At 46.6% G+C, this 18,559-nt stretch overlaps 1 protein-coding gene across 1 annotated transcript; it reads right to left on the reverse strand.

Moving 5' to 3' along the window:
- Positions 1-14,848: 14,848 nt before the first annotated feature.
- Positions 14,849-17,841, reverse strand: Scgb1d2 (secretoglobin family 1D member 2). The gene is made up of 3 exons (XM_026407583.2): positions 17,787-17,841; positions 15,790-15,977; positions 14,849-14,881 (listed from the first exon to the last, which is right to left on the reverse strand). Exons 1-3 carry the CDS (start codon positions 17,839-17,841, stop codon positions 14,849-14,851), a joined length of 276 nt encoding a protein of 91 aa, XP_026263368.1.
- Between the last annotated feature and the right edge of the window lie 718 nt (positions 17,842-18,559).

Raw genomic sequence — 18,559 nt, forward strand, 5'->3', positions numbered from 1 at the left:
CTCTTTTAAGATGGGAGCAGTCAAGAGTCCTGAGGGACGCACTCTCGTCTTCTCCAGAGGTCTTGGGAACCATAAGCAAGATGAAACAGGTGAGGTGCTTCACAAGAGTGATGGACCCCTCGGGGTACTAGGTAGGAGTCAGCTGCCGGCCATTATTTATGTAACTAGGAAATGTGGGCTGGCTGTTCAGGTCAGTGGTAGAGTATATGCAGGCACATAGAAGCCCTGGGTCAAACTCTAGTGTAGAAATAAAGAAGGAAGGTTGGGAGGGAGCGATGGAAGGAAAATAAGAAAGTACCAAGTAGGTAGGGGTAAACCTCCAATGAGGACTAGGATCATCAGAGACCACTGCAAACTCTACTTCTGCTTAACATTCTGTAAATCCAGAGTTGAGCCGTATTTAACACGACTTAAAACTTTTACATTGGAAAAGCATAATTTTTATTCAGTTTACTTAGTTTTGTTTGAATCCTCTTTTTCACAAATTTTATTGATGTGATTTAGAAATGGTTTCTCTCGAAAACATAATCAGTCTATATGGCCATAGTAGTCTTCCCACAGCCCAACTATGGTTTCTTTTACATGCTGGAAAGAAATTTTCAAAATTATTACCTGGCAATGTTAATGAATAATTCACACTAAATTGTCTGTGTATCTACACCGAAACGATTGATTAACTAACAGGGCCAGCATCACACATACCAAGTTTGGTGGTGAAAACTTTGTTTCAAGACCTTATAAATTTTCATAGAAATGTTCAATAAAACATTTTATATATGATTTTCTAGAAGGAAGGCAGTTCTCCAAACCTCTTTCATCTCTACCACGACGATGCCGTGAGTAGGGCAGCCATAACAGGTGTTATTTTTAAAATGGAGTCCTTTGGAGCTAGAAAGGGGACATTAAATGGATGGCACATAGGGCAACATTAACCAGGACCTCACTGGGAAACTGGGATGTGTGGTCACCTTCGAGGAGACGGGCCAATCATTTCACCCCACTGCAGGAAAAGAAAGAGACTCAGGAACCTGCCCGAGGGCACCCATGTGGTCATTGGCAGGACCAGGATAAGAGGCCAGCAGCTCAGGCTGCAGAGACTGCCCCCTATTAGCTCCTCAGCTTGACCCTCAGGGAGGTCCCTTGCAGGACTGGTGGACTCCTGGGGCTGTGACTCACCACGTGCCTTCTTGGTGGATCTCTGTGCAGGCCCACAGTCTTCTGCTCCAGGTCTTTACTTCTGCCTCAGTCACCCGGTTACACCCTGACTCATTCCCTCAGCCACGTCCTGCATCGCAGGTCAGCCCTGATGGTCCCAGAGCCCTCAGTGCTGGCCCCTTCCTCCTCTTCTCCATTCCTTGAGGGCGGGGCCTGGGAACTTCTTTTTATGGGTCAACACCATAGACAAGGTGCCTGAGAAATGATTTGATACTCATGTTATCAAGCAGAATTTGATGTTATGTGAAGAGTTCTCTCTGCATACTCAGGACACCTCCCCCTCCTCCTCACCTGTAGCCAAGGTTACCCGGATGCCCCTGGGCCTCTCCCTTCCTGCCTGTACCCTTGGATGGTTCCGTTTTCACTATTGGTCACTCCACTTTTTTTTTTTTTCCTTCCGTGCTGGGGATCAAACCCAGGGCCTTGTGCGTGTGAGGCAAGCACTCTACCAACTGAGCTGTCCCCAGCCCTGGCTCACTTCACCTTCTGGTCACTCCAGCTTTGGGCCAGATAAGGGGAAGAGGGGGCAAGAGAACAAAGGAAATCTAAAGTCTATAAAAGGGGCAGGACATCCCCACTGCCTTGGGCACCAACTTCCAACTTGGGCCCCTCTTCTGTCTCTGTGCGCTCTCTCTCGTGCTCTCTCTCTCTCTCTCTCTCTCTTCTTTAAATGAAACTTTGTGCTCTTGCCTGGGCATTTCTCGGCTGTTCAGTCTTCGACCTGGGGAAACGGGACCCGGATTCTCGACACCTGTCCTAGGAGGTGGCAGGTCATTTCCCCCAGCTACAGGGAACGGTGCACAAAGACATTAGTGAAACTTCCCCAGGGCACAGCTGCTAGTCAGCACACCCAGGACAGGAATCCTGGCCTTCTAGCTCCAGAGAAGGTCTTGATTCTATTTTCCTGCTTCTATTGGTCCTTAGGGACAGCCCCTGCTTGAGGCCTCTGCTGCCTCCGTCCCTCTGGGTTGGAGCACCTCATTCACTGCCTCGGCCACAGGGAGGTCAGCCCCTGTCTGGGCCCTACCTTGCCTGTGCATCTCTGTTGGGTCAGCAGCCTTCCCTTCCCCCTCCCCTTTCATGGGGGCTGTGGCCAGGGACTTTCCACCTGGCTGAGGAGACCCAAAATGGCCAATCAGAAGCTGACATGACATCAGACCCCACCCACCACGTTCCGGTCCACTGAATCCATCGCTCTGTCAACTCAATCAGCCCTGACCAACCCGCCCCCTGCCCCTAAACTCAGCTTGGCCAACCTACTGTGGTGGCTGCAATTTAGATGGCCTCGGCCCCTCCTACCTCCAGCTTCCCTATTAGCATTGTCCTGGCCTGTGACTTCCTGTTGAAAAACCAGCCCCTACCTCAGAGCAAAGCCTGTCTAAGGAAGGGACATGACCTTTGTCCTTGGAAAGACCCACAAGAACACTCCTAGGCACATTCCCACCCTGCTAAGTTGTTTATCTACAAATAACAGGAGAGATCTGCTGCGCCAGGTGTCCCTGACTCAGTCAGTCTAGGTGGGGATCCATAGCAACCCCCTAGCAGCCACCAATCAGCATGAGACAGGGAAATACTTGGGATGCCAGATGACCCTCCCAGTAGTTTATGGTGGTTGATAATAAATTGGGATACCATGTAGTTCAGCAGGAACACCCTCTTGGCTTAAACCAATCAGTTCAAACGAATCCCCCTTTTGTACTGACCAATCACCCCTACCCAACTTGTTCCCGCCAGTGAATGTGCTAATCATGTTTTAGAGTTGTTATTTGATTTTCCCGCGGTGTGTGATGATTTGCTAAGAGATGCTATGATGTATGTGGGGGTCCCTGCCTTCTCCAAAGAATGTATAAAACTGCTCTAAACCCTGGGCTTGGGGCCTCTCAGCGTCACCAGTTGCTGTGTGTGTGCGTGCAGAGGACCGAGCTAGCTCTCAATAAACACCTCTTTGCTGTTTACATCAATCTTGGTCTCTGGTGGTCTTTTGGGGGTCCCGAATTCGAGCACAACACTGTGACTTCCCCAGCCCTTACCCTTTCGCAGACCCGTGAACTTCACCCAGGAGTGCCCCCCAATAAACCTCCTTTGGGTGCCTTATTCTAGTTCCATGGTTCTTGATCTCATGAGCCCTTTCTGCTTTACAATCCTGGTTCCAGGACCCCTGGCTCTCCATGAGCAGCTCTCCTCCAACACCCCCAGAGCCTCATCCTGACCACTTCCTCCCTGCTCTTGCTACTGGAGGACATGGCCCATGCCCTTGTCTCCTTGGTTGACTGGCGTAGATGTTGTCCTAAGAAGTTATGATGGGGTCGATCGCGGAAACACGATTTATTGTTTTAACAAATCACTGGTTGCATCACATGCTTCATTGCTATGTTTATTTACAAACAGGAGCTCCTTACCAATAAATTTTTACTGAAGCCAGTTCCAATTCTAAATAACAGATTGGTGTCAATTGCTGTGTCATGAATCCACCATTTTGATTTCTTGAATGAGGACTTTGAGGTCAGAATACAGGAGGCCCATGGGAGGAGGAGGTGGTTGAATTCTTGCTGTCCTAGGTCATCTCCGTGCCCACTTTCCCCTGATATGACTCTTAGTACATGATCTAATCTATTGAATGCTTTTGGACTGAAGCCAGAATTAGGGTCAGGCAGTCAGTAGAGATAGGTAATTGGTCAGATGGAGAGAACAGAGGCCAATTTGGGTCTGGGAAGTTGGAGACTACCCCTGAGGAATTGAAATGTTAATGCCTTCAGAGCCCTTCCTCCATCCTTATCAAGATAATCTGCCCCTGCTCCAACCTGTGGCTAAGGTGACCTGTCCCAGGATTGCCCCTCCCTACAGGGAGTTGAAATTTGCTGATTAATGCACCCTTCCCTGGATCACTCCACCTTGGCCCCTCCAGACCATCTGCTTCTCATCTTTTGGCCATCCGCCTGGGCCATCTCCTGGGCCTAGTCACACATCCAGGAAGGAGAGAAATAAGGGGGAAGGGAACAGGAGAACAAAGAAAATCTAGGATGTACAAAAGAGGCAGAATGCTCTCACTTCTTGGAATGCCCAGATACCAGCTCTGGCCCTCTTCTTCCTCCCAGGAGAAGTCCGTATTATTCCTTTTTAAATAAATCCTGCTTCATATGCTTGCCGCCGCGTGCTTCTCTAATGTTATACTTCAACATGTGAACATGTGAGGGAGCAAAGCTTGTCACCAATAACTGGCAGTAGGAGGACTAGGAGCCACATTTGGATGCAGAACAAGAAGGTGCCTACTACTGACTAATTCTCCTGGGCTTCTTCCTCCAAATCCCAAACTTAACACATTTTCACATTTAGCCACATACCTGATATACGTGGCTAAATATCTGACCCTTGTATCCATGTGACATTTTACATGATTCATTAGTATTCTGCACCAACATCTTCTCCGGTGGTTTGTATTTTGTGTTTCCAATGCCATGCCAACATTTTCCTGCTACTGCAACATTTTCCATCCATATTTCTGAGCCTCTTCTGCTTACAGGCATTAGAAGAGGTTTAAGGTGAAATTTCTGTATTCCCATGGCTTAAGTGGGGAGTCTCAGCTGGGGGTAGTTTCATTTCCCACATCTACCCACAAAGGAAGTGGTGTTAGATCCAAGAACTGCGGTCACTGCAATAGGGACACAGGCTTCAGGAAGAATAGGTCTAAAGGTGCCTTCTGGGTTACAAAACAGCCTGGTCTTCTTCTGTCATCACTTGGTAGTCAGTTTGGTTTTCTTTTTTTTTTCTTCTTCTCACTTTTTCACCCTCCTCTTCCACTCCACCTTCTGCTACTCCTCTGCTTTTTCTTTTCCTTCCTTCTTCAAGGTGCAAACAGCTTCATCTCTGCATGTACAGCTGAGCTCCGTGCAATACCTCAGTCTTCCTCTGGGAGGCAGACATTCCTCACACACTAACTTCTCTTTTTGTCCAAAGAGTTTTAAGTTTGTGAGTGAACTTATTAATAATAAGGTAAGTTTTAATAAATGTATTGAAGAGGGATCAGTGGAGAGGAGGAGGATTGTGGGGGACTGAATTGGAGGGGGTTGCGTCTCATGCTTTTGTAGGTATGTCAGGGTGTATCTTGGTGTTGTGTATAACTAAAGAGATTTTTTTTTAAATCAAGTGTAAAAAAAATTGTTTTATTGAAAGGTGATTTTTTAAAACTTGAATTCCCTCACTAATTCAACTTCACAAATTAACTCTTTTACAAATCTCTTATGTGAGTTTTTTATTTCTTTGTTGGCATTTTAGAATTTTCCTCCCTCTGAGTCACAGAACACTGTGAATTAGTTGTTGCTGATTGCTCAGGCAGGAAGTGCTGAATTGGAAATGGTGATGGGATTTGATCTCATGCAAATGTGGATTTGGATCCTGGAGGCAACCAGGAGTCATGATGTGTCTTCTCTCAATTACATTGCTGGTCCCTCTGAGCTTCCTTTTCTCTTTTTGATTAAACAGGGTAAATGATACTTTATTGCTGAGTGTTTGTAGGAATAATAGATGCTGTAGGTAAAGCATCTATCATATGCTGTAGAATAAGATAATCGTGAGTAAATGATCACTAATAGATGAAACTGTCATCCTTCCATTCATCCAGTTGTTAGGGGACTGACAGATGAGGATGGTGGGAACACAGGTTAAGAGAGTAATTCAAAATTGGATTCAAAATCGTGGATTAGAGGGCTGGGGTTGTGGCTCAGTGGTAGAGCATTTGTCTCGCATGTGCGAGGCACTGGGTTTGATTCTCAGCACCACATATAAATAAGTCTATAAAATAAAGGTCCACGAACAACTAAAAAAATATTTTTTAAAAAACAATGGATTAGAGGAGGTAGCTTTCCTGATTGAAACCAAGAAATGAACATGCAGCTTCTTGGTAAGGTAAGAAGAGGGGACTTTACTGGGAATTATTTCTGGACATTCAAAGAAGATTGAGGACTCAGGAGGGTGGATACAACGAGATGAAGAAGAGATCCCTAGCACCACTGCTGATGGCGGTGGCACCTGCTGCTGCGATCCCTCCTGCGTGAACATATTAAAGGGATATGTCAATCAAAGGAATCCACATTTTTAGGAGGCCAGAGGTTTATCTGTGTATGGAGAAATCAGCCACTAAAGATACTGCCCAACTAACCGGAAAGGTGTCCTGCACAATGTCCTTGTGCTGGAAAGAAACTGTGTCTCTCCCGGCTGCCAGGGAGAACAGAGGAAGGACCCATTTTTCAGCTGTGACCTGGGGGAACTGATTCCTGGCAACCAAGTCTCCCTTCACACTCCAGCAACCACCTGACACAGCCGAGAGGGGAAGCTGAAGATCTCTTGAACTCCCACAGAAACAGTTCCTTACATTTACATCGAGATCCCTCTTTTTTCTTGTCTCTGTTCAATTGTGATCTCAATGGTTAATGGACACCTATATATATTTACTTGTTTCTCTTTTCTAACATCTTTAAAGGCAGTTGTTTCTCATGGATCAGTATTTTGAGGACTAAGCTATTTGTATATTTCAGTTTTCTTCTTCTTTTACTTCAATTTTTTTATTTTTTACATTTTTTTTCCTCACAGGTTTCCTTTGATTCTTTCTCTCTTTTCCTAAACTAACAGCCAATCTCTAGTGATCACTCTTTCACTCTTCCTTTATATTTTATTTCAATTTTCTCTCCTTCATCACAATCATCACTTCCTACATGGCTTCTTTTCTTTCCCTGTTCACCACTTGAAACTGTAAATCCTTACTGTTTTTCCTGTGGGCAATAACTGACCATATCATTTGTCTACAGTGAAAACCACAGAACACTCAAGAAGAAAAAAAAATGAAGACTTTAGAAGGTGGAAAAATCTCCCATGTTCCTGGAGAGGCAGAATTAATATAACTGAAGTGATCATACTACCCAAAATGCTATTCAGATTTCATGCAATTCCTATTAAAACCCCAATGACCTTCTTCATAGAAGTAAAAAAAAAAAAGCAGTCACAGTCATGGATTTCTTTTGGAAAAGTAAGAGGCCCAGAATAGTCAAAGCCATCCTCAGCTTATACTACAGAGCTATAGTAACAGAAACAGCATGGTATTGGCACAAAGACCAATGGAACAGAATAGAGGACACAGAGACAAACCCACACAAATACAGTCATCTCATACAGTAAGGGTCCGGTGGAGCGTCGGAGAAACAGACCACACAAGAGACTGGCTCCATGCAATTGGCAAAAGGGGATTTATTGGGGATCCATTCCAGCGCGCTGGGGCTCCGTGCTCACTCAAGAAGGGAGAGCAGCCCAGAGTCCAGAGCAGAGGTCAAGCAGAGCTTAAGTACACTTTCTGGAGAGGGCGGTGGGCTTTGCATACATCAGAACAAATCATCATGAGGCGCAGGGAAATTGAACAACAACTCTGAGATGTGATTAGCACATTCATTGGCGGGAACAGGTCGGGCAGGGGTGATTGGTCATTCCTAAGCGGGGTACACATTCAAACTGATTGGTTCGGGCCCTGTGACGAACTGCACAGGGCCCTAGGCTAAATGGCCAGTAGGGCGTTGTCTTAACTATCTCAGGAATCTGGCTGTAGCAGAGGAACTTTGCGATGCCCGGTCTTTTACATTTTAATTTTGCAGTTTAGAATCAGCTTAGAAATTTTACCCTTACAATACTAGACATTGGGCACCAACATACATGGGAGAAAGGATAGCATCTTCAAGACATGGTGCTGGGAAAACTGGAAATCCATATTGAAAGGGTAAAGTTTCTAAGCTGGAAAGCTTGAATGTAAAAGATTAGGTATTATTAAGTTCCTCTGTTACACCCAGAACTTGGAATTCCTGAGATAGTTAAAACAACGCCCTACTGGCCATTTAGCCTAGGGCCCTGTGCAGTTCCTCACAGGGCCCAAACCAATCAGTTTGAATGTGTAACCCGCTTACGAATGACCAATCACCCCCGCCCAACCTGTTCCCGCCAATCACGTCTCAGAGTTGTTGTTCAATTTCCCCGCGCCTCATGATGATTTGTTCTGATGTATGCAAAGCCCACCGCCCTCTCCAAAAAGTGTACTTAAGCTCCACCTGACCTCCGTTCTGGGCTCTGAGCTGCGCTCCCTTCTTGAGTGGGCACAGAGTCCCCAATAAATCCCCTTTTGCCAATTGCATGGAGTAAGTCTCTTGTGTGGTCTCTCCCTCCGACGTTCCGCCGGACCCCCCCTTACACATATGTAGCAGAGTGAAACTGAACCTCATATCTCTCCCCCTGCACAAAACTCAATGTGGATTAAGAATTTAGGCATGAGACCAGAGACCCTGTGCCTAATAGAAGAAAATGTAGGTCCAACTCTCTATCACATCAGCTTAGGAACAGTCTTCCTCAAAAAGACTCCTAAAGCACAAGAAGTAAAATTAAGAATCAATAAATTGAATGATATCAAACTGAAAAGCTTCTTCACAGCAAATGAAACAAGGAAGAATGTGAAGAAAGAGCCTGCAGAATGGGAGAAAAATCTTTACCTCAGATAGAGCACCAGCGTCCAGGATACACAAAGAACTCAAAAAAAATTAACACCAAAAAAATAAATAAATAACCCAATTAATAAATGGGCTACAGAACTGAACAGGCATTTCACAGAAGAGAAAATATGAACGGTCAACAAATATACGAAAAATGTTCAACATCTCTAGCAATTAGAGAAATGCAAATTAAAACTACACCGAGATTCCATCTCACTCCAGTCAGAATGGCAGTTATCAAGAATACAAGTAACAATAAGTGTCTGCAAGGATGTGGAGGAAAAGGTGCACTCATATATTGCTGGTGGGACTGCAAATTGGTGCAATTGCTCTGGAAAGCACTATGGAGATTCCTCTGAAAACTTGGAATGGAACCACCATTTGACCCAGTTATCGCACTCCTAGGTATACACCCAAAGGACTTAAAATCAGTATACATCAGCAGAGGGAAGTTACAGGTGGACAGGTCAGGGGAGGCGTCTCATATGCCATTCAGGGCAGCTTGAGGGAGGAGAGGCCACTGAGCTGAGACTTGGATGAGTGGACACGACGTCCCAAGGCCGATCTGGAGGAGTGACCTAGGCAGAGGGAAGAGCAACCCCAGAGGCCTGAGGGCAGGGGGTCGTTGCCAGGTCAAGGAGAGAGAGCACTAGGGGTCAAGAGAAAGGTTAGGTAGAGTCCTGCGAGGGAAAGGCCCACCAAGGTCAATTAGGGACAAGGTAAGCCAGACAGGAACAAAGGGAACAAAATCGCCTCGGGTTTTAAAATAAATAAATCAATCAAAGTGCCAGAGAGAGGATCCCGTTCTAAATGGCCCGTGAATGCTTTATTTGCTCTCCGGATTACTTAGGGCCCTGCTCTGTTTATCATTCAGCTGAGGCTTAAGGTCCAAGGGAAACGCTGGATTAAGAAATGGCAGAGAGCAGAAACCCGAGGTCTCCAGTGTGTACTTTCAGCTGGTTGCACAAGGCCCGAGCCCTTTTACCCAAAGTCAAGCCAAGGACATGGACAAGAAGTGGGACACTCTATTCAGACCCATGACTGGATGGAAGTTCACCTGGTACCCAGTCCTTACGCACCTTCCCCGTCACCGGCTGAGCCAGAGACGCCCTTATCTAAAAAATACCCCACATCAGGTGGGGCCCCACACTCAGAAGCTTGTGATCACTCGGTCTTCACTGGGACATTGCCCTGTGAACACTGTCTAACAAGTCAAACTGCAGTAACTAAGCCCAGAAAAGACTCAGTGGCAAACCCGTGTTTATGGGGAAAATTAGGGGACGCACAAGTTTGGAATACCTGTATGACGGCTCTAACATTCCCTCACTCCAAAAGGGACTTTGGCTCGGGCTTCTAAATGAAGTTCAGAAACTAGAGACTTCTGCCACCCTTCTGGGGCTCCTGTTTATTGACAAATATTTATAGGTCACCTGTTGTGACACGCCAGCTGCCATAAATCACTCACGGATTCTCTCCACAGTGAGCTGGTGTCCATACAGAGAAGTAAGCTATGGGGGAAGGGAGTGCTGCTCTGACCTGCTTTCAGTCTTCTAGAAGACCTGAATATGGACCCTGGAAAAGACTTGATATTTGCAAGCTCTTGCCACACTAATGGAAGTAGCTTTTTGGAGAGCCGTCTTTCTCAGTGACTAGTGAACTTGCACAAAATCCTGTTCCAAAAGTTCTTTTTTTTTTTTTTTTAAAGTTATATGAACTTTAAGTACGTTTTTCTAAAATGTTTTCTGTGTTCTAATTAGCCATACATGACGAAGGAATGCCTTTCGGCACGTCATCGATAGAGTCCAACTCCTCATTCTTCTGGTTGTACATGACGTAGAGTCACACGGGTCATGTAGTCATATATGCACAGGGTACTAATGTCCCATTTATTCTACTATCATTCCTACCCCCGTGCCCCTCCCCTCCCTTCCCTCCCCTCTATTCAATCCAAAGTTCCTCCCCCCCCCCACCATGAATCAGCAGCCACATGTCAGAGAGAACATTCGGCCTTTTTTTTTTTCTCCTCTAATTCTACTTGTCAGCTCTTCTGGATGCAGCAATGTAAACATTGCCTAAATCAGAAACTAGCATCAAGAGTTCGACCACCTATGGACAGACACCTCTGACACTGTGAGCCTTCAAATAGACTTTTCTTAAGTTAAAATTTTTCTCGTCAAGACTTTTTATACAGCAGCAAAAAAAAAAAAAGCTGATTATATCAGGGGGTGATTACAGTCTTCCCTTCAAAGGCATGATCCTCCCCCGCAAATCCAGCTTCTTCAGCCACATGCTGCCTGCCTACAGTTTCACCCGGGTGATCCCTCTCAGGGGACTGATGCACTGATTAGATGAAGGTTCTCATACCCCATCATTGCACCTCTAAATCCTCTTGTTTTTTCTCACACACGAGCTTTGAGGAGACACCCCACATCCAACGCTAGCATTTTGCCCCTGAACCCAAAAGCTCATGCCCATCTCACAATGAAAAACACATGCAGCCTGTTTCCAAGAGTCCCCACGGTATTAACCCTTCCAGCAATGTCTAAAAGTCCAAGTCCAAGTCTCCTCTGAGACTCAAGACAAACTCAGCATGATTCCCTGTAAAAAATCAAAAGCAGTTACATGTGCCCAGTATGTAAAGGCACGTGGTGAACATCTCCATCCCACAAGGAGAAGCCAGGCTTGCAAAGAAGGGCTGGAATCCAGCACGGCCAGCAACTCCTGCCCTCCATGCAGAGCCCAGGCCCATGGCACATGCTGTTCTTTCCAGGGGGCTGCTGTGGCTCTGAGCCTGACTTTCCTGCTCAGCCCACGTGGCCAGCTCTCGGCCCGTCCCTGCTCGGTTCCTGCAGCTCTCCTCAGCTAGGCTCCGAGGCGCTGGCAGCTCTTCATCTTGGGGTCTCCACTGCGGCTCTGGCTTCCTGCTCACACCTCCAGGCATCACCCTATGGGCAGCCCCACGAGGACTCTGATCCTGCTGCGCTTTGCCCAGCCTTCAGGCCTCCCTTTGAAATTTTGCTGGAAGCCTCCATGAGCACCTAACTCCCCACCTGCTCTCCTGCAGAACCAGCCCCACCTGTTGCCTCCAACGTCTGCCACCTCTCAAGCAGCAGCCAAGCCCACGGGGACCCTGGCTGCAGCAGCCTCTGAGTGGCTGAGTGGATGAGCCTGGTGACCCCACTTCCTAGGACCCCCTGTGCAAGTGTTACCGCTGTTGACTGGTGACGAGTCCTTGCTTCCCCGATGTTGAAGAATAACACCAGAGAAGCACGCCGAGGCCAGGTCAGAGTGGAAAGTAGAGGCTTTATTAAAGGACAGCAGAAAAGACTTCTCCCGGAGGAAGAAGGGGACCCAAGAGGTGGAATCCATTGAAGGGCGAATGTGTTCCCTTTTTATAGTTCTTTCAGTGATGGGATGTAGGTGGGAAGGCCCAAAGGGTGGGACACAGGTGGGCCAAAGAAGTTACCTGGGCAGGAAGGACTTTTGAGTCAGCATCTTCAAGTTTGCTGGGAGCTGTTTCATTTACACTTCTTTGGGATGGGCTCTGGGCCTTGGGGACATTAACCTTCCATGAGTTGTCCTGCGTTTCCCAACTTCATTAACATTCCAAGAGTTGTCCTGCGTTCCCCGGAATTCATTCTCCACATGGCCTCCATTTTGGATCTTACTCCATATTAGACCTGATTTACCTAACTACACTGAATACCTAACTTTAAATCTGGCTTCACAAGTAGGTGACCCCTGAGATGGGTGTGATCTGCCAATTCCTGAGATGCCCTTGAAATGTCTGTCCTCTTGTCTCTGGGTAAAGTCTTTAGCATTCCTTTAGTGATCAGATGTCTTCAACGACCACACATTTCTCACATCCTGTTTTACTCACAGTTTTCTGGCCAACTGCCAATTTTTTTTTTCTTTATCTTTCTGCTCTGCTTTCTTCTCTTGATGATCACAATAAACTTGACTAAAGGCTGCAAACGGACCCATGCCACTGCCTGCCTACGTGCTCCCTAGAATTTTTTTCTGCCAGATTAAAAGTCCATCACCTTTAAATTCAGCCCCCACAGAAAGTCTCAAGACACAGGCAAAATGCAGGAAGCCACTTAGCTAGAGAACAACATGAATGGATTCTGGTCCGATGCCCATAGAGTCCTTCTCCTCCTCTGAAACCTCAGGAGCCTGCCTTTTATTTTACTTTATTTTCCCCAGCACTCTAGTCTTCTGAGCTCCCTCCAGAGTTTCCCATTTAGGTCCACTTATAACATTTCTCAATTTGCAATTCTGTTCACTCAACATCAAGGGCTCACCTTCTCTCATACCTCTGTTCACTTATGTGTTTTTTCCCCCTCCCGTTTGTCACTGCAGATAAACTTTATCAGTTGCTCTATTTTAATTTTCTTCCACCTCTTTTAATATTGTGGCCAGCTATCAAATTTTGCTTTCCCTAATGCTCTTTGTTTTTCTTTGATAAATGGCGAACCACAAAAAGAATTCAACATCTCAGGTGAACTTTCTGGAGAATTCTCTAAAGGGTCCCATGAGGCTGAGGCACCCACAGACCCAGAGGACCTGGGTCAGTGAAAAGCAGGAAGAGTCATTGAAGACCTTTCTCTTCTCTTTTTTCTCTTTCCTCTTTTTTCCTAGTCCCTAACTCAGTAGGACATCATGTCGATTAGCTAGAAAAGATGGAGAGAAAGAAAGGTGGGGGGCTGGGATTGTGGCTCAGCGGTAGAGCCTCGCCTAGCATGGGCGGACCCTAGTTAGGTTCGATCCTCGGCACCACATACAAATAAAGGCATTGTGTTGTGTCCATCTATATCTAAAAAAAAAATAAATAAATAAAAAGAAAGAAAGGGGGGAAAAGCCAGAAATCATATGATTTCTTAATGTTAAAAATTGAGCTCTATGTCCTGAAAACTGGGAGCCATTGAGGGTTTCCCATTATGAAGCTCATGAAACACTGGAGTTTTGCTTCCAAATGTTGTCCTTGAGAAACTAATGTGACTCCATTTTTGAGAAACCAGCTTCTACCTTAAGGCCTGTCCCAAGGAAGGGGGCGTGACCCTTGTCCTTGGAAAAACCCACAGAGCACTCCTAAGCACATACCCACCCTGCTGAGTTGTTTGTCTGTAAATAACAGGAGAGATCTGCCACGCCAGGTGTCCCTGACTCATTTAGGCTAGGTGAGGACCCATAGCAACCCCCCTAGCAACCACCAATCAGCATGAGACAGGGAAAATACCTGCGATGCCAGATGACCCCCCAGTAGTTTATGGTGGTTGCTAACGTGATGGGAAACCCTGTAGTTCAGCACGTACTCCCCTCGTGGCTTAAACCAATCAATTCAAAGGAACCCCCTCTTGTACTAACCAATCACCCCTACCCAACTTGTTCCCACCAGTGAGTGTGCTCATCAATGTTAAGAGTTGTTGTTTGATTTTCCCACGGTGTGGAATGATTTGCTGTGTGATGTTGTGACGCATAAAGTACCCCCAAAACCTATAACAAAGGACCAGGACTCACTCCCTGGGACTGCTGCGTCGGGAACGGTTGTGAGTCCAGGCTTAAGCTTTGCAATAAAGACTCTTGTGTGATGGCATCGGATTTGGCTCCTGGAGGTCTATTGGGGCCCCACGAATCTGGCATTACATCCTCATCACAGGTTTTATGATGGATTGGGTGTGGTGGTATTGGAGGACAGGAGCCTCCTCAGAGGTTGATGACATGTGACAGGTGAAAGTCATGAGCCTCTACTGAGCACAGTGGTCCCAGGAGAGTCATTCTTTGTGACCCTTCATTTAACTCATGGCCAAAGGAATAGGCAACGTGCACGGTAATACAGGATGTTTCCAGAACAAACATCTTCTTTAGTGATGCCCGATGCTCAGGCAGATGTTGGCCACAGGGATTGCATGTGAATGGATTATTACCAAAAGTAACACACAAGTTCTTTATTAAGACCCTCTCATACAAGACCCAAGGTTGAAGGGTAATAAAAAGACAAGTCGAGAAGTGCAGAGCTGGTGATTTATTGAAGCAAGACGTTGAAACCTCTACATTTTACAGCAAAGATCAGGGTATCCTTGAAAGACAGTGGAACCAGGAATATATTTTATGCTTCACAGAGTACACTTCTTGAGGAGAATTTCTCCCTGCAATTGAACCAAAGAGAGAAAAGGGAAAGGTGAGATCGTCTGTACTGCTCCTGAGGTGACATGTTAGCACACCAAGGGGAACCTGGAGGTTACCAGCCAAAACACTTTTCAAGGGCAGAAGGCAACCAGAGAGAGAGGGTTGGGGAGAACGAGGCCCACAGTTGTGGTGGACTTTCAACAACCTGTGCACAGTAGTCGATAACCTCTCAGAGTCAGACACATATACCCAGAGGTGACCCAAGAGTGTGGCTCAAGTCTCTGTGGAAGGTGGAAGGGAAGGGTGGGATTCTACTTTCCCTCCAACTTGGCTCCCATAACTGAGACCCAGAAAAGGGCTGGGTGGGCACGCAGGTCCACACTGCTGTCAGGTGACGCCAGGCCTGGCCCCAGGAGATCTGGCCAAGCGGACAAAGAAACCCAGTGGTCACTTCTAGCTTTGTCCCCGGCTCCTGTATATACCCAAACTCTCCATAGCACAGTCCATGTGACTGTGACCCAGGGGGTGATTAGAACTCTCCCTCAGAGGAGAGAAGCACCGAGACTTGACCCTGAAACTTCCTGCCTGGGAACCAGATGGTCCTAGATGGTCTTTCTCCTCAGGACACCCTGTGCCAGGTGAAAGTCATGAGCCTCTACTGGGCACAGTGGTCACAGGAGAGTCATTCTTTGTGACCCTTTGTGACAGGTATCCAGGAAGGAGGGAACTTCCCACAGTGCTGGGTGCAGGGGATCGTCATTCAGCAAGTGATCTGCTGGCATCTTTCCTGTGGCCCAGGAAACTTTCTCAACAAAAAGGCCGGCAAGGCGCGTGTACCCCCCAACTCCAGTGTCTCCTCCACGGAGGAGGGAATCATTCCTGGAAGCGTGAGGATGAAAAGCCTCTAGGCGTAAAAGAATGACCTTACCAGTACTATTTTAATTTGGTTTCTGTCCGAAGCGGACATCTGGTCGGTGCATTCCTTCACCTTCAACTTTGCATCCACGTTTTCGGAAGGTGGATTGAACTTCTGGAGCGAGAGCCTGAACAAAGCTGGTGCCAAATCCAAGAACTGTAAAGTTTCAGTAACAAGGCTGGGACATGCCAGTCCATTGGCTGGGGCACAAAAGAAAAAAAAAAAATTATGAAAGCACAATCAGGACTTTTCCCAGAACTCCCTGATGTTCATCAAGACATGATCCCTAGGGTTTGGAGTTTCCATCCCATAAATGTGTTGTTGACAGTGTTAAGACTTCCAAAATGATTTCCCCAAGATCACAGAGCAATAGCAGGGCCAAGACTAGACACCCAGCTGCCTGTCCACTCAATTTTATAGGTTTTTCTTAAGGCATACCCAGTCAACATAGTGTCTCTGCTTTGCTGAAATACCCTTTCTGGATGAAATGATTGAATGTCGTTGACCAGGTCAAGTGTCACATTATGACCCTTGGATATTGCACAAGGAGAGTTTTTGAATCATACAATTTGAGGTGCATGGGGAAGTCAGAATCTTATCAAAGATCAGAAAACTGGAGAAGAGTAATTAAAATTGTTAAAATGTGGGGCTGGGGATGTGGCTCAAGTGGTAGCGTGCTCGCCTGGCATGTGTGCGGCCCGGGTTCGATCCTCAGCACCACATACAAACAAAGATGTTGTGTCCGCCGAAAACTAAAAAATAAATATTAAAAAATTTAAAAAAAATAAAATTGTTAAAATGTGAAAGGTGATATTTGGAGATTGTGTTGGATGAATTTAATTGTGCTATTGGGCACGATTAATGTTAAAAAGCTGAAATCATAAGAGAGATCATCCATTTCATCTTAAAAAGCAAAAAACTAGTGATTGTCCCCAGTTCTGCAGTGATGTCCGGAATGCAGAGGGTGTGGGGGACTCTTGGAAGTCTGGAGGAACCTGTTTTTCTGGTCTGAGTTCCACATACCCCCAAGGATTTTTGCAACCACCTTGTACTCAGGAGGTGCTCTGCCAGGCTTCTTGTGACCCCCTATCAGACAGCACAATATGGGGAGAATTTGGCGAGGGTAGGATCTGAGACAAGGCAAAGAAACAAGAGGAGGATCAGCAGGTGACAGAAAAGAGAAGGATGGAGAGAGCCTGCCTCAGCACTCCGGGGAGGAGTCGATGGGAAGTGCCACTGGCAGAATGGCTACAGGTACCTCTGCATCCCAGGAACCATAGCTGAGTGACGGCTCCAGTGCTGCCACACTGCGGGCTGGACCCCGAGAAAGCTAGAGGTGCTCCTGGTCACGTTAAGCACCGTTTGATCTCAGAGCCCATTTTTAGGCTTATTATTCAGAGGTTGAGAGAGCAGTGGCTCTTTCTTCTTGGACTGGGATTCCTCCACACATCTGTCTACCAGGGACATTTCATGCATCTGCATTCAGGGGCTAAGCTGTGGGCTCAAGTGGCACCTAAAAGCCTCTGAGGAGCAGACCTAATGATTACAGACTTGGCTATATAGGGGCACTATAGGGGCACTCTTGACGTGGAGTATCTCAGCCCATCTTCCTAGCTATTCAGGTTGGTTTCTATAAACACACCTACATTTTGGAGAGGGTGGGCACTGGCCGGGGGTCGAAGGCTGGTAAGTGACAGGGCCTAAATTCCCACTCAGATCTCTCATGATATTCTGCAGTGTTCCGAGTACAGATCACAGGGAAAGGGGGAGTGTCTGCCTCTAATTCCTAACATTTGCCTGGAGTAACTTTCTCTAGAAGTTTCTAGGTGTTGAGGAGTTAATGAAAGGAGCCCTGAGTTTTGAACGGTCAATTCACAAACAGAAGAACTCTGCACATTGCTGTGGTTCAGATCTCCTCCTTACCCCACCTACTCCAATAGCTGTATCTAGTGTTCAGAGACAGGTGCTCACCAGGGGCTGGTGCTAGCCTGACCACCATGGAGACTCACCTTGTTTGCAGCAAAGGGCCAGAGTGACCAGCAGGACACACACAGACAGTCTCATGGTGCTTTCTTTGCTTTGAGCTTTAACAAAGGATGAGAGATTTGTATTCACCCCAGGAGCCTGTGCAGCCTGTGGAGTCCGGGGCTATTTATACCTAGTCAATCACACAGGTCCTGCCCACAGAAGCATGTGGCAGGTCACAAAGCCTGGCTTGCAGCCCTCCTTCCTGTTGAGGGTTGATACCATCCATCAGTGTCAATCCCAACGCCTGCCTCCATTCCAACTGGGATAGAGCCCAAGACAACAACCCTCGGCAACTCTGCCCTGCCTTCCATATGGACCATAAGGTGTCTCTGCAAATGAGTCACAGTTTGGCTCTGTGCTTCTCTATGTTTATGTCTTTGTCCTTTGTCTTGGTTCAGAGGCCCAGGTGTGTTCTGACATTGGGAGGATAGACTAGGGTACCTGGGATGCAAAGTATCGGGCTTTGACCACGGGGGAGCAGGTGCACAAGAAGACTCCTCTTCAATCCCCTCTGCATGTGTGTACCCACCTCTTTCCATTGCTCCTTCTGAACAAGACATTTCCTCTCTCTCTCAACCTCTTTTATCCCACCTTCTTCACCACATAAAGAACTTAAAACATAGTTTAATAAATACCTCCATGGTTGGAGAATTTTCTTGGGGGAAACAACTGCTCCACCACTTCTTTAGCTGGTCTTACTGTGAACAGTCTTTCTTTGGAGGTGCAATTTACCACAGAGAAAAGTTTCCAACAT

This window comes from Urocitellus parryii, chromosome 4 (genome assembly GCF_045843805.1).
Source record: "Urocitellus parryii isolate mUroPar1 chromosome 4, mUroPar1.hap1, whole genome shotgun sequence".
Taxonomy (NCBI): Eukaryota; Metazoa; Chordata; class Mammalia; order Rodentia; family Sciuridae; genus Urocitellus; species Urocitellus parryii.